The following is a 24255-nucleotide window of genomic DNA, read 5'->3' on the forward strand; positions in this document are numbered from 1 at the left end:
TTTCATCATCTCTGTTATCCCTGTGGGTGTTTATAATCAAAGTGTTATCTCTGAAAGCTGGATGGAACAGACGCTTTTTGACAGTGCTTCATAGAGCCTGTGAGAAGGCTCTGCATCTGGTCTGGGGCTAATGCTGACATGTAGTGGTGTTGGATTTGACTTCAGGCAAAAGGAATGGCAAGATGGACCTGTGGGTGGACATGGAAGGACTATGGAGTCAACAGAAGAACTAACCAGTGCTAATGTCTGGGGATGTAGTCACCTTTGGAGGAGGTACATGTAAATCTGGCCGAGAAGTCTCTTAGGGGCAGGAGACTTCTCATCAGTAGAACTCAAACCAAGATTAATGTCCCCATTTTTACAAAGGGGGACACTGCGACCAAATACGTTTTGGGCTTTATTTTCCTGCGTTTCTATTCACAGGCCTTTTCAGTTTCCACAGTGGGAAATGAATAACACAAATGTTCCTTTAACTTTGGTAGCTGAGGGACTCTAATATCTAGGAAAGGATGGGATGGGACCATAATGTGGCCGCTTTTGGGTCATCATCAAGGTATTGTACACATACTATTTGTGGTGTACCTGCCTCTGCTGGCATGCTTTGTGTGTACTGCCACCAGGACTCATCCTGAATGCTGGCAGTGCACTTGAAATCAGAAAGGTAAGAAAGAAGATATCCTGTACTGGAGAGCTGTGGCTTGAGAGGTAGTTGCCTATGAATCCCTTGTGCCTGGGTCTGTGTGTGCTGTACAATTCAGGCAGCTGACTTCCATCCCCACTCTTAAAACTTCCAGCTTTCTATGCAGGTGAATGTGAAGTTTCAAAATGGGAAGTTACATGTAATCTGTGTCTTCCTCAGAACACCTTGCTCTATATCATACCAATTTCCTTTCCTTTGCACTGGAGTATTTTAACATCTTGTAAGGGGAGTTAAAAGCCTTCTACGAGCAAATTTGTTTGTTCACAAATAACGCAGGCTGTGGCTTGAAGCTAGTTTTGCTACTACTGTGTGCTAGGTTGAACCACTGGAGCAGTATTAACACTGAATTTTTGTTAAAGTCAATCTTGAACTTCCTAGCACTGTGCTCTGCTCCTTCTTATTTAAGGACTTAATCAGGAACCTTCTATGTTTGTTAGAACTTCTTGCTTATTTTGAGTTAATTGCAGTTCTGTGACAAATCAGTCCCTCATGGCCAGATGATCAGCTGTTAGCCTTTTCCGTATTTAAAAATGTTAGGCCATATCCTTGCCATGGTGGAATGCATCAGAATCTGTCTCTTGCACACCACTTGTTTCCAACATGAGTGGTTTCAGTTTTTGGGAATGTAAAGAATTGCTGCCCTCAAGTTCTGGATAGACCCTGAGAACTCAGAAGAAGCAGGAGATGCTCCCTGGTGACTTGAGTGGTTGTAAAAGGGCTGTTTGGTGCAGGGCACTAGTGTGTGCAAGGCATGGTCAGGTGGCTCTCAGAAGTGACACCTGGCATTTTTAGCTCGGGCATGCCAGGTCTGCAGCATGGATTGCTCTCTGCAAGGCTGATAACCCCCTAAAGCCCTCCTGGGTTTGTGGCTGGGCGGCACTGTGTCTGCTTTGACTTCTGATCCTGGCACAACTTGATTTTTGCCTTTCCAGGAACAGAACTGGTCTGATCAGCCTCTGGTGTCACTGGGTTGGGTTCACATTCACAAACCTGAACTGGCACAGGGGGAAATTCTCACCCTTCCTCTCGACCAGCAGAGGAAGCATGCCAAGGTCAGGGAGTTGTGAATTTCACTTTGTGGCTCTGATTTGTGCGTCTTTTACTGACTTTCTCTGTTAGCCTCTTTATTTTCCAAAATCATAGAATCACCGAATGGTTTGGGTTGGAAGGGACCTTAAAGATCATCTACTTCCAACCCCCCTGCCATGGGCAGGGACATCTTTCACTAAACCGGGTTGCTCAAGCCCCATCCAACCTGGCCCTGAACACTTCCAGGGATGGGACATCCACAGCTTCTCTGTGCAAAATCACAAGATCTATTTAACAATTATGACATTTAAGGACTAGCAATGGCACTTATTGCAGCCTTAGTTTTTACATTTTCTTTCCAAAAGATTCACATACTGAGGGCAGACTTGACTTTGCTTTTCCTTGACCTTGCTTCCAGGATGTCTTCGCGTTTCTCCTGAACCCCGGAGTGACAGCACGGATGGGAGAAAGCAGTTATCCCTGGAGTGGCTGCTTAAACGGGTGAACTGCTCACAGTGCAGGTCCAGTCTGAACTCCTGGAGGCGTTCAGTATCCCGGTTGGATGGGAAGGGCGCGTTGGGGCTGGCTACCACCACTAGATGGCACGGGTGGCCGGGCTTTGCGGTGCGGGCCCTCCCAGCGGGGGGAACAGGGCCGATGCTGCAGAGTCCTTCGCGGGTGCTGCTGCTTTTAGTTTTTGTAGTAATTCTGCTGGTGTTTAGCGGTGTTGGAAAGTACAAGGGCAGCTCGTTGTAGGGGTTGAGCCTGGTTCTTGTTTGGCTGTATGCTACCTGCCGAAAAAGCTGTGGGAACACGTGGAGCCTGGTGTCTAGGGACATTCATGTGGCACAAAAGAAATACTTGAGTTTTCCTTTGTAAAGGACAGTGAGCTCAAAAACTATCTGCCAAAAGAAGGGAGGTCTCAAAAATGCCAAGAGAGGTCTGCTTTTCTTACCTCTCACCGTGCTTAAGAAAAAAAACCTCACAAAACTCGCCACAGCAGCACTTCTTCAGGCCTTAGGGTTACAAACATACGGTACCAGTGTCAACAGCGGCTTACGAAAAGGGTTGGGTTTGTGGTTTTTTTTCCCCAATCTGCCCACCGTCCAGATCTCTTCAAAACCAATTCTCGATGCTGTGTCCTCATGCTTCTCATAGTTCTGCTGCAGAGATGTGAGGTGAAATTCCATCCCATCAAAGCTGGTCTAAATCCTGGTGCTTACTGAGCAGGTTAAACAAGGGCTCACGATCAGCTTACCTTAAAACCTTCTCCCAAGTATAATATTAGTATCAGAACAATAGTAGAATAATATTAATATTAATAGCCTAGTATTGATACCATAATATTAATATTAGACTCGGGGACAGAGAGCCTTTGTAACATTTTCTGTGATTAAAGACCAAAATCCTTGAGAACACCAGTGGGATAGAGATATAGTGGGAGCCTGGTTGAGTTAACCCTGCTGCTGAATCTCTGTATTCAGGCTGATGGAGAAGGAGAGAGCACTTTGTTGCACAGGGCTTTGGAGAAACCTGTGTTCCCTTTATTGAGCCCCTCATTTATTACTCAAGAGTTACAGTGAGTCTCCATTAGCAAGTCTAACATTTACATTTAAAGAGTTGCTGGCATCAAAACCAAAAAAAAATACTGTTCTTTTTTCAGTCTGTGTGGCATGCCAGGGAAACGAGGCCTATTCCAGCTGTGCAGGTGTGTGCCTGAGGAGTCCTTCATCTGCTTTTTTGGTCTGGAGGGCTGCTGCTCTTTTATTAATGATCCCTCGCACTTGGCGAGGCTCTGTAAGTCAAAACTGAGAATAAATGCTGGGATTAAAAATTTGGGCTGTCTGTAATGTCCTAGCAGGGCTGAGGGTGACACTGGCTCTTACACCACTCCTCTGCCTGGCATCAGGCAGCTCCATGGGGAGCACAAAAGCCACTGGAAAGGACGTGCTTGCCAGTGCACTGGAGCACTGCAGCTGTGGCCATCTACCCGCAGTGCAGGAGTTTGGGCAGGAAAAGAAGCCTCTGCCCTACAGCCAGCAGGAGGAATAACTGAAGCCAACCTTTTGCATGTGTGTTGTTTAAGTGCTAAAACAGATAGGGCTTCTGTTTTTCTCTTGTCCAGACTCCAACCTGAGGTTTACTAGCCAGGATCCATCTACAACATCAGGGGATACTTCAGTCACACTGTATTTTCTCCCTTCTCCAAGACCCTTGCTCTCAGTTCATGTTAGGTGAGATGTGCTCATCATCAACACTTTAACCAGGACTGGAGTGTTTCAAAAGTAATTGTGATGGATAGCAGGGTGGGCCTGCCATAGGGAAAGGAAGAAAGTGTGCTAAGAGGAGGGAAGTGTGTGACTGGTGGGATTCAGTGTGTGTTTCCTGCTCTAGAAAGAAGACACAACAGACTGAGGACACTGTTTCAAGGTACAGGTACATGACAGGAGCAATGTCTTTTCTAGGATTGCTAAGTACTTCAGTGGTGCCTGCAGCAACAGATTTCTTGGGATGTCCCACATGTAGATAAACATTTCACACAGTAGGTAATGAAAGCCTATAATCTGCTGCCACAGGATGTCACAAAGATAAGGTTGTGAACTTGCAAATATAGTCTAATGGAGACTTCCACAGACAAATCTCAAGTTCATGAGATAATGAGAGGTATAGGCAGGGATGTATTTCCTAGCATCCCCTATCCAATGATTGTGAGCACTAGAGGAAGTCATGTTAGTGATTGTACCCTGAGCAGGCCCACCTGCCCCTTTCAGAAATAGAATCAGGTCTGCATGTGCCTCGGCCTGACCCAAATGGGCAGTTTTTACTTTCTTAAATGTTGGCAGGCTGATAGCTAGAGATGCTCAGAGAACAAAACCAATGGAATACTGCACATATGTATCCCCTCAGCTAAAAAAGTCTTTGAAGTTCAAAGTCTGGTATGAAAAAAACTTCTTTGTTTTACAAATAACTATCACGTTTACTGTTACGAATGACCAGTAAGAAGCCAGCATTCAGTGCAGCACATGGACAGGAGATGGGAGCCTTTCCTGCCCCTCTTTGCCCATGGCCTGGGATGCCCTGCACACTGAGCAGGACCAGCAAAGATCATAGCTGGGCTCTGCCTTTGGACTTTGTGTTCCAGCCAGCAGGTGTGAGACTGTCCCACCCTCTGTGTAGCTGATTTCACCTGTAAGGAAGCTGCAAATAGTTAATTAGTTCCTACTTGCGCAAAAGGTGTTATTTGTTCTTTACCTGAAGCGCAAGGGCTAGAGACAAATCAGGCCTGGTGGACTCACTGCTGTGTGCATGGAGTGAGCTTTAAAAATAGATGCATCTCAGCTGGTGATGAAACCACAGCTGTGGCTTTTCTGTGTGGCTTGTGCCCTCATCTTTGTGCTTGTGGAAAAGCAGCACTGCTGAGGAACAGAGCCTACTTAAATGGTCTCCTAGCTGCATATCATAAAATGTCTTCCTGGAAAGCCATGGATGCATTCAGGTAGAAAGCACTGAATTTCACTTTTCTACTTGATTGGTTTTTTATAGGATGAGAAACTGAGCAGTGATCACAAGATATGGAGATTTTATTCTCAGTTGCCTTGCCTGGAAGTACAGGTTGGTATTTCCTGCTGAACTTATTACTTGTGAATAACTTGTGTAGATCAGATGGGTTGCTCTAAAGATTTAGGTTTGCTGTGAAAGAGATGCTACAGGCTCCTGTGCTACTGCCCTCTTGGCAGAAAAAGTTAACATAGCAGAGCCCCTCTGATAAGTAGGTGATGAGATGTAATGGCTCCATATGAAATACATGAATTGAGGGATTTCCCCCTGTGTTAGAATCAGCCTGAGGCAGATTAATCTGTTGGAAAACTGGTCAACTTCAGGAGTCTCAATTGCTTGTGTCATTAGATACAACATTGAGAATAAGCTCTTTAAGAGCTTTTTTTTCTTATATATTTTGAAGAGAAAAACAAAAATGTGAAAACTGTTTCAGCTGGATGCACATACTCACCATGTAAGGTACTTACTGTTTGCAGTTGTGTCATCCTCATAACTGTACAAGGAAAAAAAAACAGACAAAAATGGGATGAGGCATATGTGCTGGTAGTGGAGGAGCAGTCAGAGTCAATGAAAAAAATACTTTTACAAAACATTTTTAACCAGTAAAAGAAAGCAAACCCACTTTGTCAGAAAATCATTTTGAAATCCACACTTCAAAATTAAGAGCAGTTCTATTGTATGGAGCTCCTTTCGCCTCTCTTGGTGATTCAGCCCTTCCTGTGCCAAAGGACACCTACTCCAGATGTGCAGCCACTTAACTTGGCATCTGGTGCATACTGTCCTTGGAAATGAGTGTCTGAAACTTTATGTTACACTTTTGCAGCAAGGCAGAGATGTATGCCGGATTACTTAGTGAGGGGACCTGAACATCACCTAACAACCACCTCTGTGACCTAAGGAAATCTGCCTGATCTCCTGACTCCTATGTTTCTCTGCTCTGGTATGAGGAAGAGCAACCTAAACTAGGAATGCCTTCAGGCTGTGAGCTCCTAAGCAAGCCCTCTGTAACTACCTGCTACAAGCCCAGAGCTGGCAAGAAAACTGCTGTGGGAGTGGAGGCCCAGAGGTGGGAGTTACCTGTGTGCCCAGCCTTTTCCCTATCTGGCAAAGAGCATGTTTTGGTTGATGGGACTTTAGAGTCAGGGCTGATTGCAAAGCCTGGAGGCTGTCTGAGGGCAGGGGAAGGTGGCAGGGCTGGAGGTGCTCAGTTTGGATGTGGGATGTGACACTTTCTGGCTCAGGTTCCAGGACTGCTCTGACTTGGGCCCTTGGGACCAATGTTTTGGTGGTACCAATACCAGCCTCAGGTTTGGTGGGCTGGGAGGAGTCCATAGGTTTCTACAGTGTTTTAGTGTTCAGGTTGTAACTTAAACTGTGTATGTGGCCACACTAAGTTTTGGGAAGCAGGTACAGGGTCAAAATTTAGGAGCCTGTGATATGGTCATTTGCAGCTGAGCTGCCTGTCTTGGCTGCCCTTGAGGACCTAAGGAGGCATAATTCTTGGAGCCTAGAGAGGATTTATCTTGTCCTAAAATAGATTTAATCATATGGCTTGGACTCTATTCAGTTTAAAGGGGATTCTGATGATATTTCATATGCAAACATCTTCAGGTAGGCAGGATGAATTCCATCTGGGGTGTCTCACACTGGGAGCAGATATAGGCTAATCCAAATTGAGGCAATTCTGAACCTCACCACTCACATGGAGAAGAAAGGAGGGAGTGAGGAAGAGGCTTTCTCATTTGTCTATTTTGGTGTTTTCAGCAGCTTTACACCTTGGATGGGGCTGCTGGTTCTGTGTACTGTCTGCATTTGGGGGACCTGTGGATTTCCACCTTAACTTCTCAGTGAACAAAGGCAGCTCCACCCGCTGATCTTTCAGGGTGGAAAAGGTGGATCCCACACCCACCTTCTTCTCGGTCTGTACAAAGTGAAATGAGGTGTCCTGTGCAGTGCAGCCCTGCTCTAGGAATGTCCATTTGGTCATCGTAGCAATTCCTATTAAAAGCAATACAAGTTTCTAGCAGGGCTGTTGTGCTTATTCCTTTACCTGAGAGTGGACAAGTGGAAGCTGTGTCTAAAGCAGTGAGGCCTGAAAGTAACTGCAGGTTGCAGAATGCACTGCAGAATGCATATGCTCATTAAATTCTCTTTGAAATGCCTGATGAAGAAAAGCCACGTAAGTTAACTTCTCCCCCTCTGGAACCCAAGTTAATTACAGGTACCTGTTTCCAGCTCAAGTCATCTCCTGAGATAAAAGGCTTTTGGGTGGGCTGCTCCTACCATCCTTCATAAAAACAAAGCATAGGGTGAAAAAACACTAAAAGTCTATTTTTAATTTTTCACGTTCATGGCCACTCAACTTTGTGGCTTTTTCTCTTTGAGCTTAACTGAGAACAAAGGAAGACTTTAATCTCTGCACAGCAAAATGCCCTGGAGCCTTCTAACTGCACAAAAGGTTTTAAGATATACTTTGATTTTCCTTTCTGTAAGAAAATTTAAAGCCAGAGCAGGCTTTTTTCTCTTCCCACCCCCCCCATCCTCTGCTCTCACCTTTCAGATTTCTGCTTGTCCTTCACTGTAACCTTCATTTAACCACACTTAAGTCTGCCCTCATATAAACAGCAGATGATTCTGGGACATTGTCATTGTGCTTTCCTGGTTGGCAATGGTTTGGGCAGTCCCAGCTGCAGGGTTGAGCAAGATAAAGCTGGCTAAGTAGGAAGCTATGAAGGGCCTCTTGGATTTGGTTTCCTGCAGCTTTGCATCAAGGAAAGAGCTATGATCACTTTTTCTGTAATAAAGGGAAATTACAGGGAAGGAGGAAAAAAAGTCCTGCTGATGTCAGGGGACAATTCCCCCCACCTAGTAGCAGGATTTTTACATCCCTCCCGTGGCTGACAGAAGCTGATAGCAAGCGTGCATGGAACCAGGGAATTGCGATCTTTGTCTGGCCTGATGTTATGTGTAACCTTCTGGGAGCCTGCTGCGTGCGGAGGCGGCGGCTGCTGCTGCTTGTGCCGCTGAGCCGAGGCAGCCGCGCTGCAGATGAAATGAGCCTCACATGTCTCCGGGAGACCCGATACTTTGTGCTCCCTGCTTCTGTTTTTGCCATAAGTCAGCCCGACGTCTCAAATTGCTGCGTGTACAAAAAAAGATATCCTGTCTCTTGGTGTTCGGCAGAGAAAAAGAAACCCCTGTCAGGGAGGCGATGCGGATGCCGAGTCCATTGCAGCTGCAGCAGCGCTCCTTGGGCACTGGTTTCCCAGGCACTGGGTTTCACCCTCGGCAGGGACTCAGAGGACTCATGGAAGTAAGTTGAGTCAATAGCAACAAGGTGAACTCCTATGAGGAACATTGACTCGATGGACTTTGCCTGTGGGGGTGCAGGGCCAGAAGTTAAACCCAGAGAGATGCAGAAAGAAGAAAGCAAACTGCAGTTTGGTTGTGCGTTGGGCCAAGCTTGATACTGACTCTGTCTGCTGAGAAGACAGAATTTAAGCACAAACTGCTGTGAGTATGTTACTATTGCAAATCAAACCGCAGGAGAGATGGGAAAGTGATCTTCTGCTCAGCATTGCCTCTCCCTCTGGGCATTTCATCTTCTGTTCAGAAATTCACAGCATCCACGAGCAAAGACCATGTCTCTGTAGACATGGGTTTATCAGGAGGCACAAGGAGCTTTTGTCTTCTTGCTGCTTGCCATGGAATGGGAAACTACCCGTTTTCTGCTGCCCTGAGAGGCTGAAGAGGAGGGCTCTGCAGCAGCCAGCAGTGTGCATGCCCAGATGTGCCCTGGAAACTATCCTCATTGGTCCTTTGCTCTGGGAGGCCATCCCTGAGTGGTCCTAGCCACTGACCTGGAAGGCGGTAGGATGAAGAGCACCCTGATCTGAACCCAGCAGTTTCCCAGAGGATCAAAGCAATGCCCTGGGGAGGTGTCTCCTCTGAGGTCAGGCTGCTGACTGGCTATTTCATGCCCAGCGTAACTCACAGCCACTGAAAACTAAATATTTAGGTTTTGAATGGAGAATGATGTAGTTCCATTTTCTGAATGATCCCAAGGCTGGCAATATGTCCAGCATGGTCAGGCCTTGCTAATGATGTGAATTGCACTTTAAATTTAGGTCTAATTCAATCAAAGTAAAATTGCCTCTGAACAGGACATTGGAGGGAAAATGAGGCGGTACAAGTTACTAAGGGTCTGTGCTGGCCCTCATGCAACCTCCCAGGAAGTTGCACTTCACATCATTCTTGCTCTCTCTGAAGTCAGCAGGTTTATGAAAAGGCTGGAGTAGATGTTTCTTCTGCAGCCATTCACTTTATCCAGGTACTCTCAAGCCTGGATTCAATGTCCTCTTTAAGTCAGAAGAATTTCTGGGCAGGACTTTGATTAGCATCAGATAAAACTGTAGCATTAGATAAAACTGTAGCTTTACTCTGATATTTAAAACCACACAGCGATATCCAGGGTTCCCAGACAGAGAAAGCTGCTGTCTTAAGTGAAATTTTGGTGCAAATTACAATAATAAAATATATTAAAAAAAAGTCTGCATTATCTGGACAGTCCATCTCTGAGATGGGAAAACCTTCTAGCAGAAAAAGGGCTCCATTGATTTAAGAGTGATGTGCATATGCTGCTTTTGAAACTGCCAGTGTAAAAGGTTAAGATGAAATGAACAGGCATATTTTGGAGTTGGAAGGAACACTTTTTGTTGTCCTCTGAGACTGGCATGACCCTGTCTTTGCCCTTGAAATGTTTCTGTCTAAATGTGGACCAACATTGTGGACATTGAGAGAGGAGAAATGGCAAGGGAGGGTTAAGAAAATTCCATGAGTTTCTATAGCCTTTAGATTGAGATTGAGGCACATTTAAGGTAGTGCAGGCAGCCTGGAAGTGGGTGCTCAATACGCAAAAGCTGGATTTGGAGCAGAACAGCTACAGATGCTTGGCATATGGGCAGAGGGAAGGTGTTACTGGTGTAGCAACATCAGGAGTGCTGGTGGTAGGTGTGGGAGGGACATTTCTGAAACAACCCAGATGTTCATGTCAGAGAATGCCAAAAGCTCCAGGGTCCAGAAGTTATGGGGGATGTGAAGATGCTGGGATGTAACTGAGTATCAGGTGATGGTGTGGGAACTTGGTTTCCTTCAGCCATGTTGCCTGTGCTGGAACAGCAGGTAACGGGTTTGCCGAGGCTGCAGCAATGCACGGCTACAGAAAATGCAGAAGCTGCAGTGTCCTGGTTTGCAAGAAATGGGAGAGGTAGCAGCAGGCAGTTGTGCAGTATGAGTTACCTCCTGTGAGGTAACATTATGAGTTGATAACTTCTCTAAAACCTACCCATTTCAACATTCTCTCTCTCCTTCACTCATCATCCCAGAAGAGAAAGGAAGCATGTTTCTAATTAATATGAAATAGTAATTACTTAATGTCTGGATTAAGGAGTCATGTGTATTCCACATTTGCCACTAGCGTGAGGCAGACAGTTTTTCCACACTGGACATAAGACAGTCACTTCACAGTGGCCATCAACTTGGTTGCAAAACAGCAACAGTTTCTTGGCAACTGCATGGAGACGCTGGCTCAGGGTGGAGAGCAAAGAGGCTCTGGTTTCTATTCTGAACCATTTTGATTGTCCAGTCCCTCCTTTGTTGTTGGTTGACCATTTTAAATTTAGCAAAGGAACAACAATGAGCACCCTGGGGAAGCAACCCTGCATAACCAGCTGTCCCCTTGTGAGGACATGATGAGCCAAACCAGGTACTTTGCTCTCAAGGCTTTCATTGCTCTTACACTTTCTGGCAAAAACATCTTTCATTGGCAGTCAAGAAACAGCGTTAAGCACAGAGCCAGTTCCAGGGTTTTTTTCTCCTCCTTGCACCCCAGGATGTTTGACAGGAGGTAAGGCAGTGCCTTGGCAACAGTGAAATGTGGAAGTAACTTTTAGAAAGACTCCATGATCCTTAAAGCCACTGGGTTGTTTCAGGTGGAACCCACACTCACATAATGCTCAACTTGGCATGTACTAGAAGAGAGGTACTCTTACCACTGGGTCAGGGGCAAAGGGTGACTGTACTGAGCAAAATTGCTTTTTCAGTTCCTGCATGGATCATGGCTTCACCGGTAAGAGCTGGAGAGGGGAAGCAGGCCAGAATGAGTGGACAGCCACATCTGTGTCCTGCCACCCCACCTCACTGTGGATCGTGTTCAGAGAAACTGCCCCACTCACCTGAAGAACCAGTGTCTGTACTATGAGGAGGTGGTTCGGGATACCACTTATGTAGCAGGAATAGACACTGGGAATGGGGCAGAAGCATGGCTCAGAATACTGCAGACCTTGGTTGTATTTTGGACTCGGTATCTTGTGTAGCTGAGTTGGATAAATGCTTCACCTGCTTATTCTGGACAGGCAGAGAAACTGTCTTCCCCTTTCTCTTAAACCCTGAAGTTCTCACTTCACGGTATAAGCATGGACCAGTGAAAAGACAGAAAGTGAATTCCTCATGTTAGAATGGCTTTGATAGTATTAGCAATTAGCAACATTTCCTTTTAATACGCTTAGAGAACTCTGAAAACAAGAAAAAATTAGATCCAGTTGGCTTTTTATATGAAAAAGCTAGTAATTTTAATCATTTCAAAATTACTCTCTACAAGATAACAAACTGTAATACAGGGTTGCAATACAGGTTCTCCTTTGGAAAGCACAAACTATCAACATAAACACTAGACTTCAAATTGTACTTTCACTTTCTAAGAATATACAGTGAAAAAATTGAACAAGGAACTCCAGAAGAATCCCAAACAACACTAGTACAAAACAGGTTCACATGGGTTGCTTTTTGGCAACTGGCTGTGAGTTACAATAGTGTAACTGCACTTTTGGGATGTTATACCAGGCCAAGCCTTGGAGCCCTTTCTTAGCCAGCTGGGGGTGTGCTGGCTTCCACTGCCCTTCCAGAACTGTTCTGCAGACTCTGGAAGTGACATTATGATAGTGAAGAGTGATCTTCACTCTAAGACAATACATTAAGGTTGCAGTATTTCGCACACTGCTGAAATGGTTTTGTTATCTAAGATGACAAATCCCATTTCAATAAGGCACGTGTTTGGCTACAATTGGTAAAGTAAGGAGTTAGGCAGAAGTGCGTGTTTTCCAGGTGCTACTGACCTCATGACCATGTAGTTACCAGTGATCTGTCAAGTGCTCAGAACATACCAATGTGGGACTACCTTGAATTGTACAAGGAGAGTAGTGTTTCTGCTTTAAAAATGCCGGAATCACCTGGAATTTACCTGAGGTATTGTTCACCTTGAAGCATGGCTTTTAGGCTGGGGACCACAGGCAAACAGTGTTCTGTGACTTATTTCAGGGGGTTCACAAAAGGCAATGAAGACCAATAAGCCAATACATCTTTTAGAGCAACCAGCATACATGAAATTTCTAAAGGAGTCTACCACTCTGCTAACAATTTATAAGTGTCTACATTAAAAATTACTAGCTGTGTACTTACTGATGGAATGGCCCCATTAAAACAGGAGGTCATTTTTTGGCAACAGTGTAGTGCAGAAAGGATCAGCACCTACGCAACAGAACTTGGAAAAAAAAAGCCCAGTGGTTGAACAGAAGTCAGAATTGCAACAGATGCAATTAATTCCCAATAGTATGTCCTAGAAAATTAAGTGCTATTTCTTCATTAAATTGTGTGTATGCTATAGAGATGTTTGAATATCTGTTATTTCAAATTAACCTTTTTTCTTTCCATACAAATTACAATTTGTATGTTAATCCCTCTGAAAGGGATTGGTATTTTGAAACATTGCTCATCCGCAATTTCAAAGATGAGCCCAGTGGATCCTGAGATGCCCTCAGGATAACACTGAGTCCATAAACAGGCTTTCAACCCTGACTGTTAAATTAAATTGCCAATGCAAGTGCATACAAGGTAAAAATGTATGAAATTACATTGCTGGGAATCCATCCACATTTTGAAATCCAATGTTGCATAGTCATTAGAAACAGTGAAATCTGAATGCCGTAAGTATGAACAATTCTGCCTTCCTCCTTAGAAGGTTCTCTTTCTTACATGGCCTAAAAATGCTTTTCTCCTGAATGCTGTACACCTTGTTTGATGTGTTGCTCCTTGTAATTGTGCATATATGTTGGTCAGAATGACCAAATGTTTCACATACCAAAGTAACCTCAGGAGGAGTTAAACTTCACGGAATTAACCTATAGAAAGTAATTTCTAAGAAGGGAATGGAGTTCTATGAGAACCATTACACTTGATTCATGGATTGCTACAAGTAGGTTTCACAACCAAGTCCATGTGCCAGCATCAAGATGGAATGAAACAAGAAGAGTGCAGCATCCAGTTAACAAATACACTGAGGAAACAGGCCGTATATACAAAAGATATGCACTGTTTACCTGACACGTAACTCTTAAGGTGCTTAACTGATGTTTTAGGGAATGTAGCAACATATACATATATGCAGTGTATACAAATCTAAACGTGTATAAGAAACGTGATACAGAACCAAACAATATTCCCAGATCCCTGATTTAATTAGACTCTCTAATGCACAAGAATGTATTTAAAATATTTAATAAAAAATATCTAAAAAAGGATAACATTTACATAAAAATAGCTCCAGTTTCTCTGCTTTTGTTTTGCTGCTCACGGATTGGATTTTACTGGGTTTCATAAGGAAGCCATTTGGACCAGTGAGAGTTTGAACAACTGTGCGTGATGAGACAGCTCTGTTACTCGGTCCACCATCTTCTGTAGGGCTGCTGTGCTGGGGTAACTCAAGGCAGCCCCCTTGGTGGCCAGAACAACACTCTTCAGCAGTTCACACAATTGGTTGCTGGAGTTCATCACTTTGTTGCATATGTCCTGAGTTGTCATTTGCCTTGCGAGTGTGTCCCCAATGAACACAAGTTTGTGAGCGCTCAAAATGATAAATTTGCTGTGAGCCACAAAAATTCGGGGGGGCTGAGAGGAGTTGACACAACTGAAGAAGGCATCAATGGCATTTAGGAGGGAGTTGAAGTGAGTCTCACATTGGTCAGAGTAGAATAAAAGCAGGCGGCTGTCTTGGGAGGTGGCAGTGCTGTTTGTGTTCTGGAAAGCTTGAGGTGGCTTCCATTTTGAGATGTCATTTTCTACTGGCTTGGTGATCTCTTGCTCCAGACGTTGAAACTGATTGATCTGAAAGGCAAAAAGAAAAAAAAGCTCTCTTCAGAGAGTATTCTTGTAAGATGCTGTTATGTATAACAATTTCACCTTATTCCTCGGGACACCCCGAAGTATCCTAGACTGACCTTACGCTAAATAAAATAGCAATAGGTTTTCTAGGATCAAGGGCTTTGATTACAGTTAATTCAAACACATGGAGTTCAGAAGGGAGAAACATCTAAAATACTTCATTTACATTAAAAAGACCCACCTAACGACCCAAATTCCTGACTTTACAGGCTGTTGCTCATTTGGAGTATTCTGAAATCACAAGTGAGAGAGATGGATCCAAGTGGCAATGACTCCTACACAATCTTTAAAAAGCTGTCATCACTGTGAGATTTTGAGATGAAAAGCCTTTAACTCTCACCTCCTCATTGCTTGTACAGTTTTCTGCCATACAATATGGCAACAACATATTGAAGAATTAATATGAGGGAAAAGTGATAGCCCTGAATCTTATGTGACCTATTTTTTAAAGTGATGTTCAGCATAATATTTAAGTTAATGGTATTGATGTTCACTGAACAGATGTGCAGGCAGAATGTGTTTTCAGCATGGTCCAGTGACCAAGGCCCTGGACTCCAGGTCAGGAAAGCTAAGTTCTCAAGCTGGCTTTGCCACTGCCCTGCTGTGAGACATCACAGTTTGCTTCTCCTCCATGGTAAACTTTTGGAGTTTTTAAACTTTCTGCTTTTTATTATCTGTGTGCACTGGGCCCACTGCAATGGTGCACGGTATAAAAAAAACAATTAGTATCAAACTGAGATGACTGAAAATTGTTTTGAAGTGAAAGGCTTATTCCTGCCATAAGAGATGTTCTAAACATTGGGACCTGTGGCTGTGCTTCCACTCAATTGTGAAGTGGCAACAGGGAAATGAACGGGGCAGAGATGCTGATCTTCAGAATAACTACTCTGCAGTAAATACTTAAAATTTCTTTGGTATAAGCAAATGCTGACACAGGTGTATGGGGCTAGGAAGGTGCAGAAGTCTTGATGCTCACTGGTTTCCATTTGGAGCGTGACAATGCATGTCCTTGTCTTTTATGTTGATAAATCCCTTAATGCTGTGCCTGACTGGCACAAACCCCATATGGGACTTCACAGTGTGTGCTGGCATGCATACACAGCTTACATGACTACAGCCTTTGAACATGGCTAAGGAAAGGGCCCCTCCTGCTTTATTTGACCAGTACTCCCTGTGTGTGAGGAACACTGCATTTCAGTGTGACTATAGCACCCAAGTGAACATACCTGATGGTGCTCTAGTTCCACTTTGCTCTGCTTGATAATATTTTCCTTTTCCAGCAGCTCCTTCTGTTGCCTTTCAAACTCTTCCTTCCCCTGTTTTACACAACAAAAGACACTGTGTTAAATCAAAATTGTTCCTGAGCTAAACGACAACTAACAGGTCAAGTAACAGACTGCTTTGTATTGGCTTTTTCACTGGTAGTGCACCACTAAGAGTACAGAAAATAAAAGGATGGCATGGCAGAGCAAAAAGCTATCATTATTACATATGCAAAACCCTATTTGAGGGAAGGAATCACCCTGGTGAAATTACTCTTGAATATGTGTTACTGTGACAATAGATTGCTACTTCCTTGCAAGCAGCTTCTGCAAAAACCACAGACAACTCTTGCACAGCCTTCTGCAGGACAAGGTGTTACGTTGACCTACCTGCAGGTGAACATAATCATAGTCATCCATCCAGCTCTTTTCCGAGCCTTCGCTGGTGGTACTGTACGGGTGCTGACCTTTACTCAGGAGCGGAGGAAGGGAACTGCAGGGGTTCTGTGCTTGCTCTCCATGATGCTGCATCTGAGGATTGTCATAGACACAGTTAGGAGTGTTCATTATATTCTCAGGTATGTTTTTGAAACGTGAGCCACCCAACGCCTGTTTGAAGAGCACCTCTGCGTTGACACTGATAGTAGTGGTCAGTTGCTTGGCATCGTCCGGGACTGTCCTTGCCACCATAACAAACCGATCCAGGTCATCACACTTGTTCTGTGCTCTGTTAACAGCCAGGACATTCAAAGACCAGTTGTATCTGTTCAAGTCATGACTAGTTTGGGTAAGGATCTGGTGAGAGTCCTCCAGCCTTTGCACCTCCCTCCTCATTTTGTTAAGAAGGCTGAATTCAGGTAGGCAGGAAGCATTGGCTGCTGATCCTTTTGCAAACTGCAGGTACTCCCACAGCGACTGTTCTACCTTATCCACAGCAGTGTGAATTTCATTGATGTGTTTCTCCATATATCCATAGGACCGCCAGTCTGGTGTAATGAAGGCTGTGAGGTTATTGACAGCTGTCTCCACCATCTGCTGGAGGCGATAAAGCCTCTCTATAGCAGTGTCTGGATCAAGGATTAGTCTTTTGTCCTGTGCAGTTGATGCTGAAAAAGAAGAGTCTTTTGATGTTGTTGAAGATGTGGACATATTACTCCTTGTGCTTCCTGTACTGGAGAAAGACAACCTATTCATCCCATCAGTCACATCCTGTAAGCCTCTATTGTCTTGGAGGACTGCTGGTGGCACATCATATACACCTTCTCTTCCTTCTGCAATGAGACTTTTACTGAGTCCTGCTTGTTGTCCTGGAAATGCAATGCCCCTCGGGGTATCATAAACATCTTTTTCAGGTGCAATTTGCTGCCCAAGAAAATGGTTTTGATGGTTCATAGGGATGTCATAAACACTTTGTGTCTGTGGCATTCCACCCGGCAATAACAGGCTCTCAGGGGAAAATCTATTAAGTTCTTTTCCAATTGCTTTGGTGATGGGAGGAGGAATATCATATGCTCCTTCTGGTCTTACACTGTGGCCCAGTGAAGATGAAAAATCCTGCAAATTTTCCCTCAGGCCTGTATCATCTTGGCATGCAGACGGAGGTGTAGCATAGACCTGAATGACAGAAAGTAAACCATGAAACCTCTGACTAGAAAAACACATGGTTACACCTTACATACAGACTATAAAATGATGGGATGGAAGATCTGCTATTGCTTTTCAAAGAGTCAGCTACTTACCCTGAGTTTGACTCAGAGTCAGTTTTAACATCTCACTTTTTATCATTTATCTTGATGCAAATGTCATAAGCAGCAAAATCCAAAGAGATAGCATGCTGCCACAAAGATAGTGTAGGTCTAATTATCAATTCATAGTCCATAACCTTAATTTTGGGACAGTGCCTCACTTTACCAGTTTTAACAGTTTAAGAACCTAAAGAAATCCTTGAAGTACTGAATCTCCTTTTCCTTCAGGATTATACACGGACTCTTGTTTCAACGTGTCTTTGGTCAGATACGAAAATACAAGATCTTGTGGAAACAGAGTAATACTTACCCCTTTGGCAGGTGGTATGTCATACACTCCTAAAGCTTTTGCTTCTCCCATGTGAACTGGAAGTGCAGGCCCCTTAACTGATGTGGGGGGAATGTCATATACCTGAAGGAAGAATAAATTGGTTACAGTCACCTCAGGGAAAGCTCTGATCTCAGGTGAGTTTTCTTAGTTTCTGTGTTTTCTCTAAAACACTCTGAACAGGATCAGAGCTCTTCTAGCTTGTTTCATATGGGAGAACTGCTTGGATTTTGGACAGCTGGGAGGAAATGCACTTTGCTAGGTCTCCTCTGGGCAACTGTGTGGACAGCAGGCTGGAGAGATGAAGTCACAGCTGACTTCCATCCTGAGAGTTAAATGAAGGTCAGTCTACTATGGGTATCTCTTGGGTTGAACAGGGGAGCACATGTGACCAGAACTGATCACAACCATACTGACAGAGATTAGAGGGGTTGAGGAATAAGCTCGTACTAGTACACCCTGAACTCTGTGAAACTAATGCTGTCCCTGTCGGCATTGCCCATCTGCTTTATCAAGTGCAGTGTGAGCTGTCTTTCTAGCAGACAGTACAGCTGTCAGGTATTTCAAGCATTGGACTTGGTGGCTTGTCCTACATTACAGAGGGTTTTGCATGTGGTCTGAGGTCACTATCTGAATGTCTCTTAACCCAGACTTCCTAATGATTCCAGTCAATCGGTGTCAATCTGTGATAGGTACTTTTGGATTTCAACACTATTCCCTCAAGGAGGTGCTCTGTCAGAGAGCTCTGGAGAGATGCAGGGTTGTTGAGTTACAGGTCCTGCAAGCATCCACTCTACATTCTGGTCCTGGGGATTGAATGCTAAAGGTGTTCCCTGAACAAAGATATATTTCAAGTTCAGTGACATGGCACAGTTGATATGGGGTGAAAACAACTCCCTGCATAGCATCTGTTCATCTAGGCGATAATTTTACCCTTACTGAGTGAATTACTGTCAACTATGCAACAACAAAGTACAGAAAAAAAACTGTTCCCAGGCAGCAAGTTTATTCTGTTTAGATATACTCTTTGATCAAAACACAGAGAACAAATGGGACTTTTGCGTTTGGTGTGCTGCCAAATCTTAGTCAACATCAAATACAACTTTGAAATACTTCTGTGATCTGTGAATAAGCCACAGCATCTAATTAAAACATATTTTCCCTCTGAAATGAGAGAATTTGCACTGCTCGTAAAATTCTGGTAGAAATTCATCACCCTTTGTGCCCTGTCAGCCCTGTTGGCACTTTTATTGGTACCTACCCCTTGGAGAGGGCGAACAGGGGGGATATCGTAGGTATCCTTCTGGTATTTGGAAGGGAGTTCATAAACATAACCTTGTCCTGACCTCACTGGAGTTATTACCTGTGGATAAAAGAAAACAAGGAAATGTAAGTCTCTGAGGATCTTGGCATGGTCTCTTTGTTACTGCACAGGGTATAAACAATCTAGTCCTATTAACGTTCACACTTCAAGTGGCAATGTTAGAAACACCAGTCTACATACACTTCTGAGAGCTGAACACCAAATATGACTGTTAGTAGCTACAAATGCACCATCTTTTCCTTCCAGACCAGTCCTGACACGTCTGCTTGCTACTGCCCTACAATATCTTCCATTTGTCAAGCACAGATTCTCCAGCAGGTCTGAGAGCTTGGTCCCTTCTTCCCATTGATCTCCCATTAGCACAGACCACACGAGGTAATGGTTACGCCACCCACTTGCTGAGATCAGGGCTGTGTACATGCTAATCTGAATAAGTGTGTGTCCCCACTTATTGTCAGACGCTTTATATACAAGGTTTACACTCTGGGAGTCTACCCCCTTACTTGCAGAGGTATTTCCCACCTACTATGGCAGGATTTCTTATGTTACTGTGCTCCATAGCACAACATCCTGGAGAAGTGAGTGTGAGCTGTGGCTTTGAAAATTGTTTACGCAGAAAGGCTAAGCTTAAACCTTCCAAAGCAGGACGTTTGATTTTGCTGTCTCTGGTTTTTCTATGTTAGCAGCTAAGACATGGGAAATGTTAAGCCATTCTTCAAGTATATAATGAAATAACAGCCTCTGAAAAACAAAAAAGCTTAGAATTTACATTTTTGGACATTTTGTAAACCATTAACTACCATAATGGCTTCAAATAAAATCTTGTGAAAAATAAATGCCTTATGTCTTGGACAGCATCTGCACGGCAGAATTTCAGTATAATGTGGTACAAAAGAAATGTTACCTAACCCCAAAAAAGAGCTGGGTTTGTAGTAGAAAGGCTGACAACTTAACTTCTGCTGGTACTATTTAGCTCTAAGAAAAAAATATAAATATTGTAACCCAAAGGCATAAAATGGCAAATTACACAGGCTCGTACAAAATGTGGCTTTGTACTCAGCTGGGGAAAGTTTTGCACCACAGCTACCTAACTGTCTTTGAAAATGTACGCAAGACTGACCTCACATGCTCAGTCAAAAACCTGTAACAGTTTTTGCTGTAAGGAGCCAGATTTCAGAGTGAGTTTTGCTTGACTGAGGTCTTCAGGGAAATTCCCTCATGCTAACCTGCTACCTCCTCTCTGCTGTGTTAACAATGGAGTCTTTCCTTCTTTTCTCCTGCTGCCCAGACATTGCTGGGCAATCTCTGTCCCTGTACCATGAAACAATCACTGAATCCTCCCCCTGAGGTGGCTGCCATACCAGCATACTAGCACACAGGTTTGATTCAAAGTGAGTAGCCCGAGGCAGTGCTCCTGGCAGCACCACCCACTGCACTGACTGTGTGTGCCTTAAGGGAAGGAGAAACATTCATGCCTGACAGTGGGGGAAGACAGTGGGTTTTGCAACTGCTCTTCTTCGAATTAGCAACTGAAGACAGGAACTGGAAGCGACACAGTCTCCAGAGAGCTGGGTCAGTTCACCGCTGGATCAGTTCTCTCAGTGAGAGAACTCCTGCTAAATTGTGTGTGTGGTTAATAGGGCTTACATATGTACAAGTTTTTTTTAAAAGAATCTAAAAATGTATTACATTTATGAGAGACTGTTCCTCTTTCATGGAGTCACCTGCTGCATTGTAAAAGGTATCTACAGGCAAAACTTCTAAAGAAGTTCTTTCTGAAGTTACTGGAAGCTTCCAATAATGGATCACTTCAGATATTATCCCTCCCAGGCCACTCTCATGTAATACTGGGATTATTTTGTTTGCCTGAGAAAATTCTAACTTGTATCAATATCACTTCTTCATGCTTTTTCTGCCAGTGAGGGCTAGTGATCAGACTAGCATAGTTTGACATATATATTTTGCATCCTTTTCTTTTTTCCCAGCTGTGTGCTGCCAGTCAAATGCTTTCTATGCAAGAACAGAAGGATTTGGTTTTAAGCAATGTTTACTCAGAGGTTCCTTCCAGGGACTCAAAAATTACAATCATGAAGTTGCTTCAATAATGAGTCACTGGGTGTTCAAAAGTTTTCGTCTGGGAGAACAGATAATGTACAGTAAAAAGCAAAGGGCCATTTCCTGGGTAGCCCATCTCCATGAGCCCTTCTGCTGCTGTGAACACTGTGGCATTAGGCTGCTTGCTAATATGCTGGGAAACTGCTTGACCATCCCAGAGAAAAGCAACAATGTGGTGTTCAGGGCAGGCAGCAAAATGCTCCATGCAGTCCTGGAAGTAGGAAGCAGTGCACTGCTGCGGTTTGTCTCTGCTTTACCTGATGGTTGTTGCCTAGCCAGGCAAAGCAGGAGTCAGGCGATGTCAGGCTCCAAAAAGACAGTCAGTCTGAAATTTTTATAACCCTTTGCTCAGTTATAAAAGTCCCTCAGTCTGAAATTTTTATAACCCTTTGCTCAGTTGTGTTCTACTCCAGAAGTCAAACTATATCCTAAATCCAGAGCAGGAGTAAAATGTGACCTGATCTTCTCCAGGTCTCAGATGTGTGATGCTTCTGACAGTCCTGCCCGTGGAGGCAACAGATGGCACCTCTGCAGAAGCTTTAGGACACCATAGTTCTCAAAGGCTAGCACAGCACTTTAGAGAAGCGTCTTTAAGCAGGCTCGACAGTAACTGTCCTATGCATCTTAGGACTAAACTCATTCAGGATAGAAGGCACCACCACTCTCTTCTTGCTCAGAGAATTAATCTCTAGGAGCAAAATCACAAGCCTCTAATATAAAAAGGGAGCTGATCTGAGCAGCACAGATAATACGCCATAGAATCACAGAAAGTTGGAAAAGACCTTTAAGATCATTGAGTCCTACCACAAACCTAATGCTGCCAAGTCCACCACTAAGCAACGTCCCTAAGTACATGCATGTAAAACCACTTGCTCTTCTTGTTAAATATGGTTGTTGTAGGTAAACATTGCTTTTCCAAGAAGAATCTCTGATTGCAAAGCAGATGATATCCTTGCACGGTGGAGCCTGGAACACACATGGAAGAGAAGCTGTGCTCATGCTCAGCACTTGCAGAGAGATTCTCCCTCATTTTGCATACAGGAGTTTTATGCAGCTGCATTTACTCTTGTAGCTCATCTTTAGAGACCCCTTCCCATTTTCCAAAAAATGCTGACATACCAGATGCCATATGAAAGGTTTACAGTACTACAAGGCTGTTGGTTTTATTTACTGTGCTGTGATACAATTCTAAAAAACTACACTAAGGCTAGACAGGACAGATGAAGGAAGCCAGTTTTACTCAGTGTTACACTTTTTATATCATCTGTCTTGACACTTTTGTACTCTCCCACACCTGACCAACTTGAAGCAGTGGTCAAACAGCGTCACTCCTTTATTTGGTTGAAACAAACTCCTTCTGTGGGTGCTTCCAGCTGTTGTCAAAGGAAGTGAGAGGTTAAAACACAAAATGCCTGATTCTGGGTATTCAGGAGTCCAGCCTGCCTACATGAGTGACTGTGGACAGAAGACCTGAGCTGTCTGCAGGGCCGCTCTGCTTTAGGTGACATTTATTTTCCAAATAAAAATGCTCCTTTTTAGGCTTCTGAAAAAGCTATATGAAAGGCATAAAGTATGACCTTAAGAAACCCAGCAACAACCAAAGTTTGTTGATAACATGAAAAACAACTTTTTTCTTCCAGTGACTCAGGTATATTTTCCTATGTGGAGGATTATTGTCCAGTAACAACATGTTGTGAACAATTTCATCATAAAATTCCCTGGAGATGCTAATCGGGTCTTTACTGAGTACAAGAATGTTTCCTGTTGTACCTTTTCTTCCAACCCTTTTTGTTAAGCTAAACATGCCTCTGGACTGCCTGTTCCTAGTCAATTCACAACAGAAGCAGCTCATCACCAAAATGTTATCTCCAGTAAACATTTTGTAACCGTAATTAAAAGAATACCCACACTACCTGGCAAAGTGAAAATGAGGAGCGTTTGTTCTTAGTCTCATTTCCCCAAGAGGTGACCTCACATGGGACGTCAGAACACATGGTTGCACTGCTTCTTCCAAAGGAGGAAGAGAAAGGTAGCTGGGCTGATGAAGTAAGAAAGGTACCAAACCCAGTCAAAAGTAACTTTTGATTTTGGATATACACCCATAAATATATTAAATGAACTTGCTGCTTCCGGGTGGGATGCTCAGCCCTTTCAATGCATTATTAAACCATTTTTTACGGTTTTCATTTTTGATGGCAGTTAACTTTTGAAGATGGACTTTAAAAGGAAGGAGGTGACTGCAAAGAAACATTCCCCTTGTCTCACTTCTAGAACAGGGATAGCAGTCCTGTCTGGTACTCCGAAATTTATTTTCTAACAAATGTCATTGAACTTCGTACCTCACGAGGATTATTTTTCCTTTTACCTCTTCTCTTTTAAGAATGCCTGTGGTCATCAAAGTTTAAATAATCCTGCATTTGAAACCAGCAATTTTCCTTGTTTATGTGTTAAAGGAAACAGATGGTGTTCCCACAAACTATTTAGCCCAACATTCTCAAAACATTGTTAACCACTTAATCTATGAAGAGCAACTAACAGGGACCAGGTTTGGCTCTGGTGAAACATGTAATGAGCCTTCAAACTTTCGGTACTGCAAAACAAAGACAATTGAGCAGAAAGTTTGTTCTGTTCCTGCTGAAGACCATGCTCTTCCAAAAGCAATTACTTGAGCCTTTTCCATGCCAATGGCACATTCCTAACCAAGAAAAAGAGCTGAATGTGCATGTACTTTACAAAATATCCTGTCCTGTGGTTCATTAAATCCCTCTTTCTCACATATAGTGGAAAACCCCCCAACATTCTATTTCTTCTAGGATTAAAACGGATATTAGGCTGCAATAGAGAACATTCCTAACTAAGGCAACAACAAGACCATTCTCGTGCTTACAGCAGATACACACCACTGTAGTTTACATTGTTTA

The 24255-nt window shown here is 43.6% G+C and overlaps 1 protein-coding gene across 3 annotated transcripts in view; it reads right to left on the reverse strand.

Moving 5' to 3' along the window:
* Positions 1–11886: 11886 nt before the first annotated feature.
* NEDD9 (neural precursor cell expressed, developmentally down-regulated 9) overlaps positions 11887–24255 on the reverse strand; it is a 73356-nt gene continuing 60987 nt past the window's right edge. For all 3 annotated transcript variants that reach the window (XM_064664336.1, XM_064664329.1, XM_064664344.1), the window contains exons 3-7: positions 19157–19258; positions 17878–17979; positions 16213–17436; positions 15787–15876; positions 11887–14503 (exon numbers count right to left, since the gene is read on the reverse strand). In XM_064664336.1, coding sequence (XP_064520406.1) covers positions 13994–14503; positions 15787–15876; positions 16213–17436; positions 17878–17979; positions 19157–19258 — 2028 coding nt within the window. In that variant the 3' untranslated portion in view covers positions 11887–13993. The remainder of the gene's footprint in view (positions 14504–15786; positions 15877–16212; positions 17437–17877; positions 17980–19156; positions 19259–24255) is intronic.

Source organism: Pseudopipra pipra, chromosome 1 (assembly GCF_036250125.1).
Source record: "Pseudopipra pipra isolate bDixPip1 chromosome 1, bDixPip1.hap1, whole genome shotgun sequence".
Lineage (NCBI taxonomy): Eukaryota > Metazoa > Chordata > Aves > Passeriformes > Pipridae > Pseudopipra > Pseudopipra pipra.